This window comes from Scyliorhinus torazame, chromosome 19 (assembly GCF_047496885.1).
Source record: "Scyliorhinus torazame isolate Kashiwa2021f chromosome 19, sScyTor2.1, whole genome shotgun sequence".
Taxonomy (NCBI): Eukaryota; Metazoa; Chordata; class Chondrichthyes; order Carcharhiniformes; family Scyliorhinidae; genus Scyliorhinus; species Scyliorhinus torazame.
This window is the reverse complement of record NC_092725.1, coordinates 125,628,855-125,651,373: the sequence shown is the minus strand read 5'-3', so window position 1 is coordinate 125,651,373 and position 22,519 is coordinate 125,628,855. Positions and strand designations below refer to the sequence as shown.

Below are 22,519 nucleotides of genomic sequence, written 5' to 3'. Positions count from 1 at the left end.
GAAAACAGTGAAAGGGGAAATAAGAATGTTTTACCCCTTCTGACTGGGTCACGCACACACACACATATAGAGCCCGAGTCTGTGGAAAGTTTTTAACCCACGTTTTCTTTTCGCTGGTTTTAGCGGGGCGGGAGCGCGCGCTAGGGGGCGCGCGGCGCTCTGCGTGCCTCGCCTGGCGGGGGCGCGCGGCGCTCGTGCCCCGGCCCCTGGTCTGGTTGTGCGCCGAGCAGCGCAGAGCCGAGCATCAGTGTGAGCGCAGGGCGGCAGAGAGAGGAGACAGCAGCCGCGAGGACACAGAGAGAGAGAGAGAGGAGACAGCAGCCGCGAGGATGGGCTGCTCCGGGACACTGCTGCGAAGCGCGAACCTGTGCTTGACGCTGAAACTTCTGGTGCTGCTGACTGAAGCCACCCGGGCTGAGGGGAGCCTCAACATGTGGATAGATGCTCACCAAGCCAGAGTGTTGATAGGTGAGCACCATTCTGGCCATGCAACCTTCAGCAACACTCCCTCCAGTTCAAGTGGCAGCGTTTGCAAAGCTTGTTGCAGGAGTCCGCCTTGCCTTTCTAATTTTATTTAAAACTTAAGCTGCCAACCTCACTTTGCCAGAGTGTCGTCTGTCGGCAGCGCTTGGTGCAATGTGTGACCTTCACTGAAATGTTGAGGAACCAGTCGTGCTAAATGAATGAAAATGTAATTGAACTTTTTTTTTGCACATCCGAATGTCTCGGGGTGCCCCCCCCCCCCCCGAAAATTAATTGAGCTTTTAATTTTTATATTGCCGTGTTTGGCATCCCTTCAATCAGGTTTACGCCCCTGCCACAGTGCCCAAACGAATTTTATCAAAGTCACACACAAATGGCATCCTGTGGGATTGTGACCAAGGTAAACTTTCAACCTCTTTGTCCTCCTAGATCTGTCTGCAGCCTTTGGCATGGTCCACCACCCCACCACCCTCCTAATGCCTCGCCACTGACGTCCATCAGGGTGGGACTGCTGTCCAATAGTTCCATTCTTACCTAATTATAGCCAGCAAGTCACTTAGTGGTTTTTCTTCCTGCTACCACTCTGCGATGCTACCTCTGGTGTCGCCAAGGATCAATTCTTGGCTCCCCCTATTTCTCATCCACATGTTGGCCCCTGGTGACATCATCTGAAGGCACAGTGTTAGCTTTCAAATGTGCGCTGATGACTCCCAGCTCTAGCTCATAACTACCTCTATAAAATCCCTACAGTGCAGAAGGAGGCCATTTGGCCCATCGGGTCTGCAACGACCCTCTGAAAGAGCACCCTACCTAGGCCCACTCCCCCGCCCTATCCCTGGAACCACATAACCCCAGCTAACAGTCACAGCTTTTGGACACAAAGGGGCAATTTAGCCTGGCCAATCCACCAAAGCTGCCCATCTTTGGACGTAGGGAGGAAACTCGATGCAGACATGGGGGGAATGTGCAAACTGCACACAGACAGTCATCCAGGCCAAAATCGAACCCTGGTCCCTGGTGCGGTAGCAGTGCGAACCATTGTGCCATCCTGCCTGCCTCTCTCAACTCCTTCGCTGTTGCTAAATTATCAGACTGCTTATCAGGCATCCAGAACTGGATGAGCAGAAATTTCCTCCAATTAGATATTGAAAAGACTGAAGGCATTGTTTTTGGCCCCCCACTCCAAGTTTGGTCCCCTACCTGCTCACTCCATCCCTCTCTTGGGCAACAGTTTAAGATTAAGCCAATCTGTTCACAATCTTGGTGCCACATTTGATCCTGCAAACTTGCAATTGTGCCATCTGTAAGACCACTTATTTTCACCTGCGCAACATTGCTCAACTTACTCCCGTCTCGTCTGATCTGCTCAAATCCTCATCCATGTCTTTGTTTTCTCTAGACTTTGCATATTCTACTCACGGTAAACATGAGGTCGTCCCAAATTTAGTGGCCCATGTCTTAACTCGCAGTAAGTTATGCTAGCTGACCCTTTCCTGGTCAAGAAAAGTCTTGATTTTAAAATTCTCATCGTTGGTTCCAATCTCTCCATGGACTTGCTTCTCCCTATCTCTGTAATCTTCTTCAACCCCACAAACCTCAGGGATATGCGTGTGCTCCTCTAATTTTGGTCTTTTTTTGCATTCCCAATCACTAGTGCTCCACCATTGATGGTCCTGCCTTGTTACCAGACCCAAACTCTGGAATTCCCTCCCTACACCCCTCTGCCTCTCTCCGAGCCTCCTTTAAGACACTACTTCAAGCTGATTTCTTTGACAAAGCTTTTGGTCATTTGGCCTAAAATCGCATTTGTGCCCCCATGTCATACTTTGTTTTGTAATGCTCCTGTGAAGTACCTTGGAATGCTTCCTTACATTAAAGACGCTATATAAATATAAGTTGTTGTTGCCTCCATGTCCTGGATTTACTTATATACACTGTGTTGCTGGGTACATCTCTTCCTGCTGCTTACCAAAACTCCAGCACAATCAGTTTAAGATGCTTTGAATATCTGGGTATCAATCTTGAGAGTTGAGAATGAATACATGTGATGTCCACAAATGTATGTTGAACAAATGGGCATCAAGCAGGCTGAAACCTTCTGAGTGATTTATAACTCTAATTAGTTTTATGAAACTGCAGTGGTCTTTGTGATTACTTCAGAATGTAAATGTGCAATTACCGTGCTCCTTGAGGATCTGGGAATCAGTGATATTCAGTTCAAGAAAGACTTGTCTAAAATATCGAACTTACATTATGTTTGACGATTTGGTGTTCAGATTGGCCGGAAAAGGTCAAATCGGTGCCACAGTACTGGGTCTAAGTTCTTGATCATTCTGAAATTGCCACCTTTTAGGTTTTGAAGAGGATATTCTTATCGTTTCTGATGGTAAAATGGCTCCGTTCACTCATGATTTCAGGAAAGCCCAACAGAGAATGCCAGCGATTCCAGTCAACATCCAGGCCATTAATTTTACCTGGCAGGCGACGGAGCAGGTAAAGAATGGAGCCAACATGATTTCATAACAAATGTTCCAGTGTAAGCCTTAATTATATCTGCAAGTTCTGCATGCGACTGTGGATTTCTTGAGGGTGGTGACTTTATTATTCTGTGATTGAAGCAGCCATATATTTCAAAAATCATTTATATTTGTCTACTTGACAACAAAGATGGCTAATTATCGACCTGTTGCGATAAATTCACAAAGTCTACAGTATGCATTTCACATCGCCACAAACTTAGCTCTGGTAAAAATTGTACAGCAGGTCAGTAAAGATTGTATATCATCTCTACTTAACTGTTTGGAAAGATTTTTTTAAAAAATGCTGTTGAAAGCAAAACTGAAGCAGCTTCAATTTTAGGTTGTATTCCAGGGCAGCACGGTGGTGCAGTGGGTAGGTAGCTCTGCTGCCTCACGGCGCCGAGGTCCCAGGTTCAATCCCGGCTCTGGGTCACTGTCCGTGTGGAGTTTGCACATTCTCCCCGTGTTTGTGTGGGTTTCGCCCCCGCGACCCAAAGATGTGCAGGCTAGGTGGATTGGCCTCGCTAAATTGCCCCTTAATTGGAAAAAATGAATTGGGAACTCTAAATTACAAAAAATACTTTAGGGTGTATTCTAGATGCTCTCCCTGTTTCTGCAAAATGAAAATTGTACCATTCGGTGTAGCATTGAGAAAATTCCTAACTTGATTAGTCATAGCAAGAAAAAAAGATTATTCATAAATTTGGAAATGATCTATGAAATTATAAATATTTACTATATTATTGACCGCTAAGATAATAAAAGAGCAAAATTTATTAGTATGCTTTAATATTGTCAGTATATCTTTATATGAAAACATATTAATTCATATATATTTTGATTTTGTTTACCTTTCACATTGCCCAGTATGTGCTCAGTCATGTAACTATCATTTTGCCCCGATCCACCCCCATAGTACCTTGTCCTTTCAGCTGTAATGTCATCAAACATAAGAAATACCTTGTTTGTGGCCTCTATCCAGCACAGCTTGAATGTGGATGTGAATTTTGCCTGTAGCTTGTAAGCTTTGTTTTACAGAAAGTGGTTCTTGTTGAAAATGTGCTCCTTTTGAAGCCTTAATATTTTTATCATGTTCCACTGTGGTATTTTGCATCTTAGTGTTGTGCATGCCAACCAAGATTAAAGCAATGGGCCCAGGAGATACCACTTTATTCGGTACAATATGCATGTGGCAGCCATCTGTTCCATCTACTAACAGAAAATAACAGTGATAAACTTCTCAGACTTCTGCCAAACTTAAGAGTTTATTGCCTACAGAAGAAGGTTTGATAGCTATCTTGTGGTCTACATCTGGTTTCACTGGAACTGTACATCATACAGACGCAAACTTGGTGTTTATGTGGCAAACATCATAGCTGGGTTATAGGCTATCAAAAAAAGAAAACATGCACTCTGAAGAAAGAGAAAATGTAGTGAAATATTAGAATTCAGATTAAGCACACACTTGTATTTTTGTAGCAGTAGAATCTCTATGACATTGTCTCAGCTTAACAGTGTTCAAAGGATAAGGCTGTCTCAGCTTAACAGTGTTCAAAGGATGAGGCTGATTTTGCTTTGTAAAAAAGTTAAGAAGTAATACAAATTTTATTATTTCCAGGTAATCACTTAATTATTGGTTGACAAATGTTCAGTAATTACAACACCACTATTATTTCTTCAGTCTAGACACTTACAAATGAATATAATGAAGCAATGTGGTTATTGGCATTTACAATGATAACCTCACTGGAATTAACAGGATCAAAAACAAAGTAAAATCACTACTGTTACACACAGACATACTATAACACATATGTCTTATGGCGGTGGCTATGTTTTGCACACCCATTATGCTAGTTACGTTCATATATAATGTATTTGAAATTATTTCAAGAGTATAATCTCTTTTCAGGTTTACTATGGTTGTAAATTCCTTGATATAGCTTCCTTGATATTGCTCCCATATATTCAGTGGCCTCTGATTAAAAATCAAATCTGTACATTGTTTTCTGCTCCCTTCCCCATTGATGGATTAAGTACATTCAAAGTTGAACAAAATAGCAATTTGCTAAATATTATAATTTGCTAAAAGTCTTTCATAAGTTTACTAAGTAGAATTACAAGAATAAAATGACGGCAAAACTTAAAATTCTTAATTACACATAAGTAAGCGATAACTGAATTATTTTAAAGTTTTGTTTTACTACGTCTGCTGACCCTGAAGTAGGTACAAGAAGTGTTTAACCGCTGGTCTTGGAGTAAATACTGTAGTACATCTTATGTTTTTATAAGCAGAGGTTACCTATACAACGAACTGCTTTCAGTTTCAAAAAATAAAACTATAAATAACGCACAAAACAAAATGCTGTTTTTTAACTTTCAAACTCCTTTTAAGTAGTTCAATTTTGTAACCTGATAGTTAAATTCCATTGATACCGTGCTGTTTTTGATGGGGTTTGGGGTTTTTTATGCCGTGGCTCAAGGAATACTTAACGAACCAGGTACCCAGGCTCATCAATCTCAACAAGAAAGGGAATAACCCATGGCTTTACCTTTGATCCGATGTGGCTTTAATGAAGGGAGTACTCTGGGATTAGGGGTAGGCTATTTTCTTTTAGGAATTTCATGGACCAATTATATCCTGGGAAAAAGCTAAAATTTCATAGAACGTATCATAGAATTTACAGTGCATTTGGTGTCCATTTTCTGCTTTATTAAAATGCATTTTATTAGTATTCAGTAATGTGTTCAATCCTAGTGGCCTTTAAATGGGTGAAGATTTGTTGAACAAGTTTTTGCGATCTTTTGGCCAAAAATTTACTGGTGACTGATTACCATTCCAAATGATCATAATCGGGAGGGGGGCACATTAGGAGGATTTCATCCTGAACTTCAAAGCTATATTTAGGGGCTTAAGAACAAAGACTTTGAGACATGAAGCATGGCCTACTTTAACGTTATGGCTTATCCGTGATGATTACTATTCAACAGCTGGATTAACCTTTCACACGACTTTCTCTCATGTGGCTCATTAGGACATGGGATTGAGTGATTGAAAAAGGTTGCAGAGGAGGTTTACCAGGATGTTGCTAGGGATGAGGAGAAGGCTGAGAAGTGTTTGGGCTGTTCTCGTAGAATTATACAATCCCTACAGTGCGGAAGGAGGCCATTCGGCCAAACGAGTCGATTCGACCTTCCGTAAGAACACCCTGTCCCCAGGACTCCACCTAACCTTTGGACACTCGGGGACAATTTAGCATGACAATCCATCTAACCTGCACATCTTTGGACTGTGGGAGGAAACCGGAGCACCCAGCAGAAACCCACTGGGAGAACGTGCAAACTCCGCACAGACAGTCACCCAAGGCCAGAATTGAACCCGGGTCTCTCGCGTTGTGAGGCAGCAATGCTGACCATTCTGCCACCGTGCTGGCCTTCTCCTTCAAACAGGAAAGTTTAAGAGGTGGCCCAACAAGTTGTTTTAGAGACAATGAGAGGTTTTGAACGTAAACAGGAAAACAAAATATTCCCTCTCATGAGCGGGTCAATAATTAGAGGTTATGGATTGAAAGGTCATTGGATGGATGAGGAGAGTTTCTAAAAAGAAAAAAAGTTGTCAGCATCTGCACTGCTTTGCCTGAAAAGGTAGTGGAAGTTGATCCCATAAATAATTTTAAAAGTTTGACAGTTACTTCAGGATGAGAAACTGCGAGGATATGGACAAAAAGTGGGGTTGTGAGACTAAACGTGACTGATTGTTCAAAGAGCTTGTTTGAGCACAACAGACAGAAGGCTGCCTGTGCAGTAAGTTTCTATGATTTAAAAAAATAAAACATTTTTATCATTAATTTTCGTCATCTGGCAGATCAGAATTCATGGCATCATAACAGCAGAAAGATATAAATCAGGCTTTTAATCAGTACTCCTACTGGCACACGGCAATAATTAAAATGTCCAGAATACTCCTTGGGACATGGAAACAAAATCAGATAAACGTGGTTTAAGTTTCGCAGTAAATGCTGAGTATTTCCATAGCCAAATATAGAGACTACGCAGCCATGTAGCTCTTAGCATTACCTGATGAAATTAGATGGATTCAAGCTAATGATCTGGATTATGCTATAAACTATAGAGCAAACTGTTCCTAATTCTAGGGATTCCTATCTCTCCTCTAGTTTCATACGAAGCAGAGGAGAATCATAATTGTATCTTATTCATATTTCCACAAACAGAAATTAAGCCCAAGTATCGACCCGTTCTGAGTGCATGCCATTTCTTTGTTTTTCGCTGCTCTTGGCTGTTTTGAATGCCACTGAATTTCTTCACTTTTCAGCAGCATTTCCACTCCATGACAGAACTTTGCGGTCTTTGCCAACGGGTTTGCAGGTTGGGGGGGGGGGGGGGGGGGGCAGACGGGCAATAAAATTCCTCAGATGGTTTTCCCACCAGGTTCCTGCCTGCCCCAACCTCTCTGCAATTTTACAGCGGGACAGGTGAGGCCTAGGCAGGCTGGCCGGCCCACCCAATTCAGGCTCTTCAGTGACCAATTAATGACCACTTCAGGGCTGTTTCCCACCTAACAATTTCCAGATTGGCAGGAGCAGTTCAGGGTGGGGGAGCCTGGAAAGTGACCTTGCAGGGGCCTCAGGCAGGATGAGGGGAAGGTGCATTGGGCACTGCGGCTTCTGACGCTGCTGGGACTACAGAGCTGTCGGCCGGTTCTCTGAGGGCAGGATCTCCTCCTGAGTGAAGGTGAAAGTCCCATCTCCAACCAATTGAAGCTAAATGGCTGCGGGACAGTGATGGCGGCAGTGCATTCCCCCCCGACTCTTCAGATGGGAAACCCCCTCCTAAATGAAAATCGCTTATTGTCACAAGTAGGCTTCAAGTGAAGTTACTGTGAAAAGCCCCTAGTCGCCACATTCTGGCGCCTGTTCGGGGAGGCTAGTACGGGAATTAAACCGTGCTGCTGGCCTGCCTTGGTCTGCTTTCAAAGCCAGCGATTTAGCCCTGTGCTAAACCAGCCCCGAAAATCCTGGCCCATGCTGTCTCCTTATATGCTGGAGTTACCTCATAGCTCCCTCTCTGTGATTCATACTGTTGAATATCTTCACCCACCCCATAATATTTAGTTTCCCAACTTGCGTAAAATACCTATTTCAGGCTTCAGTTCTAATGAAGGGTTACACACCTGTAATGTCGCAACTGGTTTCTCTTCCTAGTTACTGATTGATTTCCAATCTTTATTCTCTATTATAGAGTATTCCCAATGTGTATGAGATTGTGCAAACCATTGTCACCAGAAAGGCAAAGTTCCACCTTATTCAGGGAGCTGAAATGGGTAGTCAAATGTAATGACACATCTGTTGGGAAGGAAGGGATCTGGAAAGCATGAGGCTATATATCTATTGCTAGGATTAGGAATTTAATCACCATTGAATGGACATTGATGTGGCAGCATGTTGTGTCCCCACAAAATGCATATATTTTTCCAAAATGGAAAATATCAAACTGCATACCAGGCAGTAATCTCACTGAGGGGCTCATAACAAAGTTCAAATAGTTGTTTGGTAGTGCAGGTCTTTCTTAAAAAGGATACGTCTTTTGTCGAAGCTTTTTTTTTTTGCACTCATTGGGACATTAAGAAAAAGTTTCCAATTAAGGGGCAATTTAGCGTGGCCAATTCACCTACCCTGCACATCTTTAGGTTGTAGGGGTGAGGCCCAGGCAGACATGGGGAGAATGTGCAAAACCCCACACGGGCCGGGATAGAACCGGGGTCCTCGGTGCTGTCAGGCAGCAGTGCTAACCACTGTGCCTCCGTGCCGCCCATTCATCAGGACATTTCTGATGTATTCTCCATGGCAACACTAATCAGAGATCACTTGCTAACCAATCAGCACTCTCTTCTCATCGAGTCTAAATTTGTTGTCTCCCTTGGATTTGTATTCTTGCAAAATGTCCTGATAAGTGTTAAAAGCTTCAGTGTAAAAATGACTTTCTTTCAGCAATGCGAAAGCTCAAATAGTTACAGCGGTTATCTAAATGTCTTGATAGACATGTGCTTCAATAATTGTGCCTAATTATTCTCCATATAGGTGTAAATTTTACAATTTAATACTCCTAGTGAGGTGTATTATGCAGTGCAGCAGATATTAGGAATCTGGTTGACCACACAATTTCTAATCCATTAAAATTGATGCGGTGGGCACTAAATTGTAAATATTGCCTCCGCTTGTAAAGTAGCTGTAAAACTTCCAGGTAATTAATTATTCCGTGATAAACCCGCAGTAACCATATCAATCTTTCAATATGGCTTCTCATGTTTCAGCTACGTGGAGTATATTGGGGTGGCACCGTGGCATAGTGGTCAACACAGCTGCCTCACAGCTCCAGGAACCCGGATTCAATTCCAGCCTTGGGTGACTGTCTGTGTGGAGTTTGCACTTTCTCCCCGTGTCTGCGAGGGTTTCCTCCGGGTGCTCCGGTTTCCTCCCACAGTCCAAAGATGTGCAGGTTAGGTGGATTGGCCATGCTAAATTGCCCCTTAGTGACCTGCAGGATAGTTCAAGGGAGTGGGCCTAGGTAGGGGGCTCTTTCAGAGGGTAAATGCAGTATCACTGTGCCGAACAGCCTCCTTATGTACTATAGGAATTCTGTGGTCCTATGTGTCTTTTGATACTTGCCATTAGAAAGCAAAAATATAAAGTCTGCCCAGAAGGTGTCATCTTCTACATATATAACTAGCAGAGCTCCCATGGTGTTGCTTATAATGAGTCTTTTGCTCACCTGATACTTGTATCTTTTTAATTGTGTCAGTGTGAGCTCGCGGTGCTTACTCCACTTTTATTCTCGAAGATATGTTTTCTCTCGGAAGTTGTGTTTTTATTTTTGTGAAATGTGAATCTGATTTTTGTGTTTTTCTTTGTCACAATTCGGGCTTCCAAGGATCTATTCTGGGACATTACATTGCATGACCACCATCTGCCATATATTTCCACCACGGGTCACCTGTTGCATCGCATACTGCTTTTTACCAACTGTAAAAGCAAGCAGACCCTGTTGACTAATTGCATAATACTTGACTGTCAAAGCCAAACAGCCATTTTCCCCATCACCAATAGTTTTATAACTAATAAAAGAAAGTGTGCCAAGAAAATTGACATAAAATATACTTTGTTTCTTTAATGCTCCCAGGATACTTATCCTCGGTTGCTTGCAACCGTGTCCAGGAGGTTAGCCTTCGATTCCTGGAGATTCCGAGATTATCATCCTGGCAACTATAGTCCCTTTTGTGACTCCTTCTTTCAGTGTTCCAGATAGATTATCCATATTTTTCCTCCAACCTTTTTTCATGTCTTATTGTCCATCTTTTGATTTGATCCAGTTTATTTCTTATCCTAGAATGTTTATTTTTTTCTCGGTGCCTCAATCACTCTCTTTCTTTCAATTTGTCTTTCCATCTACATTTCTGCCCCATTAATTTTTCCCTGTGACTCAGATCCTGAAAATTTTGATGTTTTTCTGTTAATTCAGAGTTTCTGAGGTCAAATCTCACCATGGAAAATTGTGAAACTGGCTGTATTAAATCTGGTGATTATTAGCCTGGCACAGAAAAAAAGTGACCATCGAAAGCAGTTCAATTGTCGTAAAAGCCCAACTGGTTCACTAATGTCACTCTACCTGGTCTGACCTACATAGGACTATAGGCCTACTCTCCAAGGGTAATTAGGGATGAACAGTACATGCTGACTGTCCCGTGATATCCACATCCCAACAACAAATAAGAAAAAAGCATTCTGTAGCTGTGCTGACAATCTCATTTTTGTCTATCCTATAGGTTTCTCTCTCTCACTCAGTGCTCCTCTTGTGTCTATATCTGCCTCTTATTGCTGGCATTTAAATAACCCCTCTGGTCCTGGAGCACTGATGGAAGTAAGGGCAAGTACTGACCTTCCTCCTTCCAAGCCCCAAAGCCTTCTCAGTTAAACAATAATGAGTAAGAGTGAGTTTCAAACTTGTCAGTAGGAGGTGGTGTGGCAGAAATGTGAAACCCTCCCTTCACAAGCTCCAGATTCTTGGTAGTGCAAGCCTTATTGACAGACACGTAGCAGTTTGCATTGTTGTGGGGGGTGGGGTTAGAGGTGAGAGGACTTGGCAGCCATCGCATTCTTCTTTTGGTGGGGATAGAGCATAGTGTTGGGGAAGAAGAGGCAAAAGGTCTCCAGTACATCCGGCGGGGGCGAGGAGGGGATAAGCTTCTTGCCAAATGTCTGATACAACTGAGCAACAGTCTTTCAGGTGGCCAGTATGTGGCAGCACAGAACAATTCAGGGAAATAGTCTTTTTTCACATCAAGCGATGCCTTTGGCATCCTATTGTTAGTCTACAAAATAGAGATATCCAGGATTGACTCTGGGTCAGAAATGCAAATTATGTTGTAAAGCATCCAGGTTTTACTTGCAGTTGATGACTTCACCTGAATCCCAGTTGGAGTTTGCTATCTATAAAGATCTACGGGTGTCGATAGTCCTTTGATTATTCTAAATTTCACTAAAAATCACCCAATTTTATAAAATAAACCTGAAACACATACCTCAAAATTGTCTAGGTTTCGAAAGGAAAGTCAATCTTCCTTCAGATTTCAATTTGAAACAAAATGTTTATCACATCCAAAGATTTCTGAAAATTCAAATGTGCGAATTATTTATTTTGCTAAGATGATTATTGGTCTTAAATAGACCACCCACATCCATAATACATAATTTCTAATAACAATCATATATTTCCCCATCACTATTTAACAGAAGTACTAATGTCTGCAAGATTATAAGTGTTCTCCATCAATATATGATGCAAGTTCAGTGACCTCACTATGAGCATTCACCTTTGCTAAATAAAGTTGTATCTTACAATCCATAAGTCACAAATTAGCCATCTTCTCTTCCAGAACTCTTAATGAATGGTATGGTTCTTTTTAACGAGTCCTCCAGTGAGAAATATAATAGATTCTGATCTCTAATTAGTAAATCCTTTTTTCATTTTTAAAAAGTAATTTTAACCTCACTTTTGTTTTAATTTTTTTCCTGTTCTATTTCCATAAATGGTTACCTTTTGAACTTTTATAGAATCTGTAATAGTGATCTTTCTGTGTTTGGATGTGTAATTTTCAGAAAAGAGGATCGTCAGAAGGGTTCTGATCTGAATTGGATTTCAGGTGTTCGAATCAAAGTCTTGAATTTGGATTTCTTTTCACATTTTTCACCAGGTTTTACTCCCTCCTGCTAAAAGTGGTGGGTCTTGTAGGCATATGCTATCACAGGCACAAGTGCCATCCAGAACCTTGTGCATATGTGACCCTGACAGCGAATGCTCTTAAGCTATTCAACTTGCAAAGGGCATCATGTTTCACCTAACACCATCTTTATATCCATAAAAGTGAATTCCAGCAGGAGTCACACTTGGGAAGGTGACCTGACCGTTCTTTGCTCCCTCTCTTGCCTTGCTACTACCCTAACTGGGATTAGTACAGATTGTGGTTTCAACTACACCAGGTAGTACAGTTGCTCACTGAACAGACTGGGTGCTCAGCTTTTTCTTTGTAAGGCGCATGCATGCATATTCAAAAACTGCAATTAGCTGAAAGAAACAAAGGTAACATTCGTAATATGAATTAATACAATCTGGGCAAGTTTTAAAATACTCTAAAATTCTCAGTTACACTCTTTTGGAAAAAGATAGCTAGTGGCAGTTCACAGAAGACAAATTAACCATTGGAAAATGAATTAATGTCAATACTAATTATCAATTCTATAAACCATCATTACAGGCTCTGTATTTTTATGAATTTCAATCCCTTCGGTCAATGGATAGAGATGTTATGGGAGATCCAACCGTGAACATTCCATTGCGGGCAACAATCTCACACAAGGCCACAGGTCAGTAAACTTTGTGTTTCTTACTTCCTTCGGTATCAAATAGATTGTTTTCAAATGCTTAACGTTTGAACTACCACCTGCTTGTTTTACTTGTGCTTAAAAGAACCAGTTTGGAAAACAATGCTTAAAAAAACGCTGTTTCATGTTTTAATTGTAAAATATGTTCAGTTGTGAATATGGTTAACGTTGAAACAAAATAGGCTGAATGTAGGTAGATTTAAAAGGTAAAATTAAAATTGTGAATTTTGCGCTGCCAAAGGTTTGGTGGGTTAATACACTGTTGGCAGTGACATTGAGCTCCAGGACTGGGGATGTTTAATTGTGATTGCCCCCTGGTCTGTGCGAGCGCGAGAGCTGGTCCCATCCTCACTGGTAAGGGAGGGAGAACAAATTTGGCACAGCTCCTGATCGCCTATACAAGTGACCCTCGCTGAATTGTGCATGTGAAGACAAGATAAAGCTTGACTGTAATTCCTCCCTCCTCCACCCCTACCACCATGTTTCAAATACCTGACCACACTGAATGTTAGGCTCGAAGAATGGTACCATGCGGTTTCCTACATTAATCAGCACCACCAGAAGGGGAAGGAAGATGTGTAATTTTTAATTATTCCTTATTTCCAATTTTTTTTTCTTAATTGTCATGAAGCAGAATTGTGATGCAGCTGTACAAAACTTTGGTAAGGCCACATTTGGAGTACTGTGTACAGTTCTGGTCGCCTCATTTTAGGAAGGATGTGGAAGCTTTGGAAAAGGTGCAAAGGAGATTTACCAGGATGTTGCCTGGCATGGAGAGTAGGTCTTACGAGGAAAGGTTGAGGGTGCTAGGCCTTTTCTCATTAGAATGGAGAAGGATGAGGGGCGACTTGATAGAGGTTTATAAGATGATCAGGGGAATAGATAGAGTAGACAGTCAGAGACTTTTTCCCCGGGTGGAACAAACCATTACAAGGGGACATAAATTTAAGGTGAAAGGTGGAAGATATAGGAGGGATATCAGAGGCAGGTTCTTTACCCAGAGAGTAGTGGGGGCATGGAATGCACTGCCTGTGGAAGTAGTTGAGTCGAAAACATTAGGGACCTTCAAGCAGCTATTGGATAGGTACATGGATTACGGTAAAATGATAGTGTAGATTTATTTGTTCTTAAGGGCAGCACGGATAGCACAATTGCTTCACAGCTCCAGGGTCCCAGGTTCAATTCCGGCTTGGGTCACTGTCTGTGCGGAGTCTGCATGTCCTCCCCGTGTCTGCGTGGGTTTCCTCTGGGTGCTCCGGTTTCCTCCCACAGTCCAAAGATGTGCAGGTTAGGTGAATTGGCCAATGATAAATTGCCCTTAATGTCCAAAATTGCCCTTGGTGTTGGGTGGAGGTGTTGAGTTTGGGTAGGGTGCTCTTTCCAAGAGCCGGTGCAGACTCAAAGGGCCGAATGGCCTCCTTCTGCACTGTAAATTCAATGATAATCTATGATTAATCTAGGACAAAGGTTCGGCACAACATCGTGGGCCGACGGGCCTGTTCTGTGCTGTATTTTCTATGTTCTATGTAAGCCGTTGACTCTTGAGCACATTCCTTATTTTAAAAATAAATTTAGAGTCCCCAATTCATTTTTTCCAATTAAGGGGCAGTTTAGCGTGGCCAATCCACCTAGCCTGCACATCTTTGGGTTGTGGGGGCGAAACCCACGCAAACGTGGGGAGAATGTGCAAACTCCGCACAGACAGTGACCCAGAGCTGGGAGCAAACCTGGGATCTCGGCACTGTGCCACCGTGCTGACCCTCTTTTTTTTAAAAACATTTTTATTTCCCCCTTTTTCACATTTGCTCCCAGATTTATACCCAACAATCATGCTGTCGCTCTTGAGCACATTCTTTTACTCGATACTTTTTTTTTCAGTGCACTGAGTTTTAAAAAGTATTTTGAAAAGAAACTTCTGTGAAATATAGCTGGCTTGGTTTGAGCAGTTTAGAATAAATTTTTATATATAAATTTTATGAAGTAATTGATTCAGCCTCTTTAAATGACCACCCTTTTCAAGATGGTTTCTATTAAGATTATTGCTCTTATCACAGCAGTGTGATTTGCTGATCTATTGTGTTACTGGTAAAATCACATTGCGGTAGAGATCACTTTACTGGGTAGCAGAAATTCACAAAATCTTCCACAGTTTGGACTGTATAATGTATTAATGTATTAGCTCAACAGCTCAAATAATGTATTGGCTCAACAGCATAGTTATGTACTAAAGTTACAGGACCCCTGTGTTTTATCCTCTGAGCTGGAACTTTGTCAGAGATGGATCAAAAGCCACATTGTCTGAAAGAAAACACTGATTTAGAAATTTTAAAGTGAAGGTTAAAATATATGCAGAGCTTAAAATCCAGCGAGGCCCAACATAATACAGTATAGCGGGTCCAGCGGAGATTCACACGGATGATCCCAGGAATGGTAGGCCTAACAGTCTGAGGATCCTGGGATTATATTCATTGGAGTTTAGGAGGTTGAGGGGAGATCTAATAGAAACTTACAAGATAATGGATGGCTTAGATAGGGTAGACGTAGGGAGGTTATTTCCATTAGCAGGGGAGACTAGGACCCGGGGGCACAGCCTTAGAATAAAAGGGAGTCACTTTAGAACAGAGATGAGGAGAGATTTCTTCAACCAGAGAGCGGTGGGTCTGTGGAATTCATTGCCACAGAGGGCGGTGGAGGCCGGGACGTTGAGTGCCTTTAAGACAGAAGTTGATAAATTCTTGATTTCTCGAGGAATTAAGGGCTATGGAGAGAGAGCGGGTAAATGGAGTTGAAATCAGCCATGATTGAATGGTGGAGTGGACTCGATGGGCCGAATGGCCTTACTTCCGCTCCTATGTCTTATGGTCTTATAGAAATGTTGGGCGAGTTCAGTAATTTGGTAGGGGTTATTTCTCAACATTTTCAGTGGAGAGGACTGTTTGAAGGTGAAGTAAAGCCTCAGATGAGTATTTTGTGTTTAAAATTGTGTCCCCATTTATAGGAGAAAATAATGTACATTATAATGTAAATAATATATATTATGTACTATAAAATCACTACTTTTAGTAAAAGAAATTAGAGTGATTTTCTTGATGGCGTAAAACCTCTTCAGCTCGGCTGCAGTTGTAATTGTGCTGATGAAATCCACGTTCAAAAGCAGCTGTATGGGGAGTACAGCAAGCCATGTCTTTAGAGCAGCACAAGTACCTTTATGCAGTAGGCTAGATCCTTCCATTCGTTGCTATTTATAGTCCATAAGAGGCTTTGGGCATCTCTCTCTGTTCACACCAACTCTGCACACAGCTCTCATTCCTCCCTCAGTCCAGTTTATGATGGTGCCCACCCATCCACTCCTTCTGCCCCATGACCTTTTCTGTCCTGATTTTTCACCATCTATTGCTGCCAACACCAGACTCTCACTTGCCTTTCCCACCTCCTCATTTTCTACTCAAGGGGTCAGTCCAAACAAGTTTGCAGTACGTTAGCTTGTGACCATTCTTTGCAAGTAATGGTCCCACTCCTAAACAGGTGGGGACCATTTTTTTTTTAGGTTTGCCTGTTGATACCTAAAGCGAGTAAATATGTTAAAGAGTTAACAGTTAACATCTGTTGAAAGACTCTGCAAAATATGTCCTCAATGAGCAGCTCCGAATTCTCCAGCCCCTGTGGCTGCACACGAAAGGTAACTGCTTTATTTCAAAATAAAACGCCTTCTACAGGGCCTGGCGGAACAGAAATTTCCAGAGCTTCCCCTCAACTCCACCACTCCAATTCCCTTCAGGGTATTTAGCTGCATTTATGTTTCTCATGGGGCAAGCTGCTTTTGGAGACGCAGAAAATGTAACTGGAACTTGTGGCCAATTTCAGGACAGCTATGGGCCTCGTTGATCGGGGGCACGCTGCTTCTGGGCCGGTATTTTCTGCCACAATCTTCCCATGGAAATGGGTTCGCTCGGTCCCATGAATCGGAAGCGACGTCAAGCCAGTTTGACGTTACAAGCGCCCACGGTTTCCTGTGGAGTCATTTGAGGGCACATCCTCAATTGCAGAATGGACTAAGAGGAGGAAATGAGGGAATGCCCTATTTCAGGGCCTCCATTCCTGCAACTAAATGACTTTTTCAAGTAAGACATTAGAGCAATTTCTACGTAGGATGTGTGGATTATTAAAAAGGGAAGTGCCCTTATTCGCTTCTTTTCCCTCTTCCGAACATTTGGAAATTTTTCAAGGATGTGTAAATGCAGATAATGAAAAGGAGGGCTTAGCAATTGTCAGTGTTGATGTAAGCTGTTATGACGTTTTAGTTGTGCAGATTGGATTTCCTTGCCTTGGCAACCAGGATGGGGTCGCAGCTTTTGAGGTCACCGTGGTCATTATGGATGTTGAAGGGAATGTTGTTCTTCGGACACCTCATAATGCAATATTCTTCAAAACTTGTCAAAGAGGTAAACAGTGCTTTTCCTAATCATTACGTTGCTTTTGTCATTTAAATACATTTGCTAAAAATAAATGGAAACATGTAAGTCTACAAAATTCATTATTTTCGGATTTAGAATCATAGAATTCCCACAGTGCAGAAGGAGGCCATTCAGCCCATAGAACTTGCGCCAATCTCTTGAAATATCATCTGCCCAGGCCCAAACCCCCGCCATATCCCCGTAACCCCACCCAACCGTTGGATATTTAGGGGAAATTTAGCATGGCCAATCCACCTAACCTGCACATCTTTGGAATGTGGGAGGAAACCGGAGCAACCGGAGAGAACCCACGCAGGCAGGGGGAGAACGTGCAAACTCCACACAGACAGTCACCCGAGGTTGGAATCGAACCCAGGTCCCTGGTGCTGTGAAGCAGCAATGGTAACCACTGTGCAGCCCTAGATTTTAATAAGTACTTCACAAAATAATCTTGCTCGACGTTTGAGTTCATGAAAAATGTAATGGAGCAAATGCATCACCTGAACAATATAAAATAAACAACTGTTTAGAACTCTGCTAATGTGAAATGCAAGGGTATTCAAAAACCCAGAATTGTAAACCAATTCTTAGTGGTGTAAATTTTCAGTTTGGTATACTGTGAGAAAAGATATGCCAACCAGAGAGGAATAATCCAGTAATTTTGTGATCAATTAATAAAGAATATTTATCAACTTAAAAAGAAAACCACACAACAAGGAGGACTATAATACACTACAGCAGCACCCTTAACTCCACTGGCTATGCACACACAGTATTACATGAAGTTCCTCCTTTGTTCTTAACTACCTAGATTTCCTGAACTCTGAAACACGCCTAGTTCCCAAACAACATCCGATATTATACCAGTGAGCTGAATCGAGAAAATAATTACCATGCACAGGTTAGTTGCCCATGTTTGGGAAAACTGTCTTCAGTTTCAGCGAGGGTATAGTCTTCTTGGTTCGAGTTTTGGATTTTAACCGGCTGCCGTTTTAGCAATAACTTGTTTTCAGGAGAGATTAATTTCTGCAGCTGGGTGTGGCAGTGATGGTAGCTGCCTTTACTGTGTCCCTTTCACCAGTTATTGTACTACGGCTGCATAATGCTTTCTGCACGGTAGCACAGTGGTTAGCACTGTTGCTTCACAGCACCAGGGTCCCAGGTTCGATTCCTGGCTTTGGTCACTGTCTCTGCGGAGTATGCACATTTCACCCTGTGTCCGCATGGGTTTCATCGGGGTGCTCCGGTTTCCTCCCACAAGTCCCGAAAGATGTGCTTCTGAATTCTCCCTCAGTGTATCCGAACAGGCCCGGAATGTGACGACTATTGGATTTTCACAGAAACTTCATTGCAATGTTAATGTAAGCCTACTTGTGACAATAGTAAAGATTACTATTATTCCCATTGATGTTACCCACCCTGTGGATCCTTTTTTTTAGCATGCAAGTGCCAATCCCTTTGTACATTTAGTTACCTCTTCTATACCTCATTGTTTCTCCCTAGTCACATAGATAAACGTTTGCCTTTCTCACTTGGTATGCTAATTCGCATATCAAAACCTCCTGTACACAGTTTCAATTTTATTTTATTTTATCCCAATTTCATTTTTTAACCTGAATTTCTCCCAATTCCTAACACAACCACTGTAGAAATCTAATACTTTCAGCCAAGATGTGTCTTGTCAAGGTAGCTAGGCATTGCTGGGCTTGTAATGAACATTTGTGTTAGTGCTTCACCAGAAATGGGAGACAGATAGGTCAAGATAGAGAAGGGAAGTGTCGGAGATGGACCATGAGAAGGTGAAGGAGGGGAAGAAATTAAAAGTAAATGTGATAAATGTTTGCGGGTCCAGGTAAGAGTATGAAGTAGCACCAATACAGTCCTCGATGTCATGGAAAAAGAGTTGTGCGGGCCTGAGTAGGACTGGAACAAGGGTTGTTCTACATAACCCACAAAAAGAAAGGCATAACTGGGGTCCATGCGGGTACCCACGGACACCCCTTTTATTTGCAGCAAGTGTGACAAGTTAACGGAGAAATTGTTGAGTGGCAGAATGAGTTCAGCCAGGTGGAGGAGAATGGTGGTAGATGGGGGGAAAACCTCAGGCCTCCTTTCAAGGAAGAAGTGAAGAGCCGTCAGACCCTCATGATGGGGAATGAAGGTGGAGAGGGAACAGACATCCATAGTGAAGAGGAGGTGGTTTGGGCCAGGGAAGTTGAAATTGTTGATGTGACGAAGGGCATCAGAGGAATCACAAATATAGATGGGAAGAGACTGGACAAGGGAGAGAGAATGGACAGGGCGCTCAACCGGAAGCAACATTTCACTTGCACCTCCTTCAATTTGGTCTATTGTATTGCTGCTCCTAATGCAGTCTCCTCTACACCCCCCCCCCCCCCCCAACAGCAGGCCATCTGTCACTTGTTCTGAAATTTTGTAACATCTTAGTTGCAATCTCTCCTAGCTCCCACTAAACACTGTTCTAGCTGTTCCACCTCCTCCTATAGAGCCACATTTTCTCCTATCTTTAGTTCTGAAGAAGGGTCATACGGACTTGAAACCTTAACTCTCTTTTCGCTCCAGACCTGCTGAGTTTGTCCAGCTTTCTCGGTTTTTGTTTTAGATTTCAGCATCCGCTGTATTTTGCCTTTTTTTGTGATTTAGATCATCAGTTTTACCCTTCGTATATGATTATAACGGGTAAGATTCCATCCTGCTATCTGCTCACCCCAGCATTTGTTTTAAAGAAAAACTGACCAGAAAAAAAACCAATATTTAAAAGGCGATCAATACAAATTTTAAATTAATCCTGTTGTAATTTTTGCCAGGTTAAACGTTGGTTGAAAAAATCCTCCACGGACTACGAAACCATTTGCTAAGTGTAGGAACAAACCTTAGCTAGCTGCAGTTTTAAGAAAAATCAACTTTGCCGAATATGGGTGGCACAGTGGTTAGCACTGCAGCCTCACAACCCCAGCCCCGGGTCACTGTCTGTGTGGAGTTTCCACATTCTCCCTGTGTCTGCATGGGTTTCACCCCCACAACCCAAAGATGTGCAGGGTAGGTAGATTGGCCCCTAAATTGACACTAAATTGGCCCTTAATTGGAAAAAAAATAATTGGGTACTCTAAATTTTTTTTTTTAAAACTTTGCTGAATATATGCTTGTGTTAATTGGTAGAGAGAAAACTATTTATTGTTACATATGTCGTTCTTTATGAATCACAGAAGTAAGGAAACAAAATTATACATGCATTATTTACCGAAGATTTACACAGGCATTCTTTTTCTTGTGTAAAGCTAAGTGTCCAGGGGGCTGTCGCAACGGAGGTTACTGTACAGAGAGACAGGTCTGTGAGTGCCCCGATGGATTCTATGGGCCACATTGTGAAAAAGGTAATATTTAAACCACAAGCACACAGATCATTTAACTGTGAACTTTTAAAACTTGTGCAATCAGAATAAAGTTTTATGCACAGATCAAAGTTTGATCAGTTCTGTAACTGATGCACTGCTTTCTGCTCAACAAGACATTCTCTCTCTCTCTCTCTCTCTTGAGTTATTGCTTTAAGCTACCCAGAGAAGAGAAGGAAAGTTGGCAGGCAAATCACCTGGCGGCTCTCGCACACCTTCTAGCAGCCTGTCACAAGGGTGTTATTGTGTGGCCTCTTGGCAGCGATGTGCTGCAGAAAGCCTACAGGAGAGAGAAGATTAAAGTAGCACGAGAATAATTTTAGGAATGAATAAACAAATCAAATGAAAACTATTTGAGTTACTTTGTAAGCTAAAATAGTGGATTTAAAATGATGTGTTATGTTAGAAATATAAAACATTTCAAGCTCACCTATGCCCTACAACAGGATAAACTGCCCTGTTACTTGAAATTAAAAGTGATGTCTTGTGGATGTCTTGTGATTATGCCTGTTCTGTTGGTGTAAAGGACCTGACCAAATGTAAGAAAGAGCTCAAGCAAATCATCACAGATTGGTGGTACCTCGAGTATATACTTTGGCATGTGGTAGACCTATTTGTCCACATTTGTTATACATTCTAAAATATGCAAAAATTAAATGCTCTGTTTATTTTTTGCATTAAGTGTGAAATATTTTTGTCAATTTTTAAATTAATTATTGTAAAAAAAAAAGCCCAGTATATATGTTAATCACAATCTGATTTGTGGTGTGTTTCCATTTAGCCCACTGAAGTCAACAAAAAGAGCATTTAATATTTTCAAATTATCTGAAGTAGTCTTGGCATTTGAATTTTCCTGCCCCGAGCACCCTTCAGTGGCAATGTTTCTGAAGTGTGCTGTTGCTGTTTAGCCCCAGGATCAATGACGTTTTCTGCCGTTTCCACAGGCTCACGGGACCTGGTTGGAAAGGGGTGAAAAATTAGATACAGTAACACCTCGGAAGCCTCCACCGCTGCCTATGTTCTTCAGGAACTTCTATCCTGTGGTGCCCAGCCAGCAAGCCCACCAGAGAATAACATTGAGAGGCTGGGAACACCACTTCATCTACATTAAATATATTCCTTCGACAGCTCTCTTGTCAAATTTCACCATGCAGGAAAAGCACCTGAAATCCTGCAGTAATGTTACAGAGGTGCGACCTGACCTCCTGAGCCCCTTCCTCTCTTTTCTGACTTTCACGCCCTGGATACATCATTCCTTCAGTTTTAACTTTTAAGATGTGCAACATAAGATGAGATGTACCAAATGGTCCTGAAAATGCATAAGCCAGCCAGTCCAATAATTATATTGGGACTGAGCCCACTGTTCATTCCACCAGGGTATGTGGAGTTGGCCAACAGCCAGGTTAGGACTGTTCATTGGAGAGCCATTACACAGAGTAAATTTGCCCCTGCACATTAGGCCACTCCAGCCCACTTCCTAGCCTCATTGAAGTGTCTTGGGAGCAGGTTGTCTGCTGTCTTGGCTGGGCTGGGAGAGCAAACAGAGGTGCAAAATCAATGAAAGAAAGGTGCACCATAGAAAGCATCCTATCTGGCTGCATCACAGCCTGGTATGGCAACTGCTCGGCCCAAGACACCAAGAAACTTCAGATAGTCGTGAACACCGCCTAGTCCATCACACAAACCCGCGTCCC

The 22,519-nt window shown here is 42.2% G+C and overlaps 1 protein-coding gene across 1 annotated transcript in view; it reads left to right on the top strand.

Annotated features, from left to right (window-relative positions):
- Positions 1 to 215: 215 nt before the first annotated feature.
- Positions 216 to 22,519, top strand: part of wif1 (wnt inhibitory factor 1) — a 37,410-nt gene continuing 15,106 nt past the window's right edge. The window contains exons 1-5 of the mRNA XM_072485174.1: positions 216 to 468; positions 2,837 to 2,976; positions 12,832 to 12,940; positions 17,260 to 17,400; positions 20,712 to 20,807. Of these exons, the coding sequence (XP_072341275.1) occupies positions 330 to 468; positions 2,837 to 2,976; positions 12,832 to 12,940; positions 17,260 to 17,400; positions 20,712 to 20,807 (625 nt within the window). The 5' untranslated portion in view covers positions 216 to 329. The remainder of the gene's footprint in view (positions 469 to 2,836; positions 2,977 to 12,831; positions 12,941 to 17,259; positions 17,401 to 20,711; positions 20,808 to 22,519) is intronic.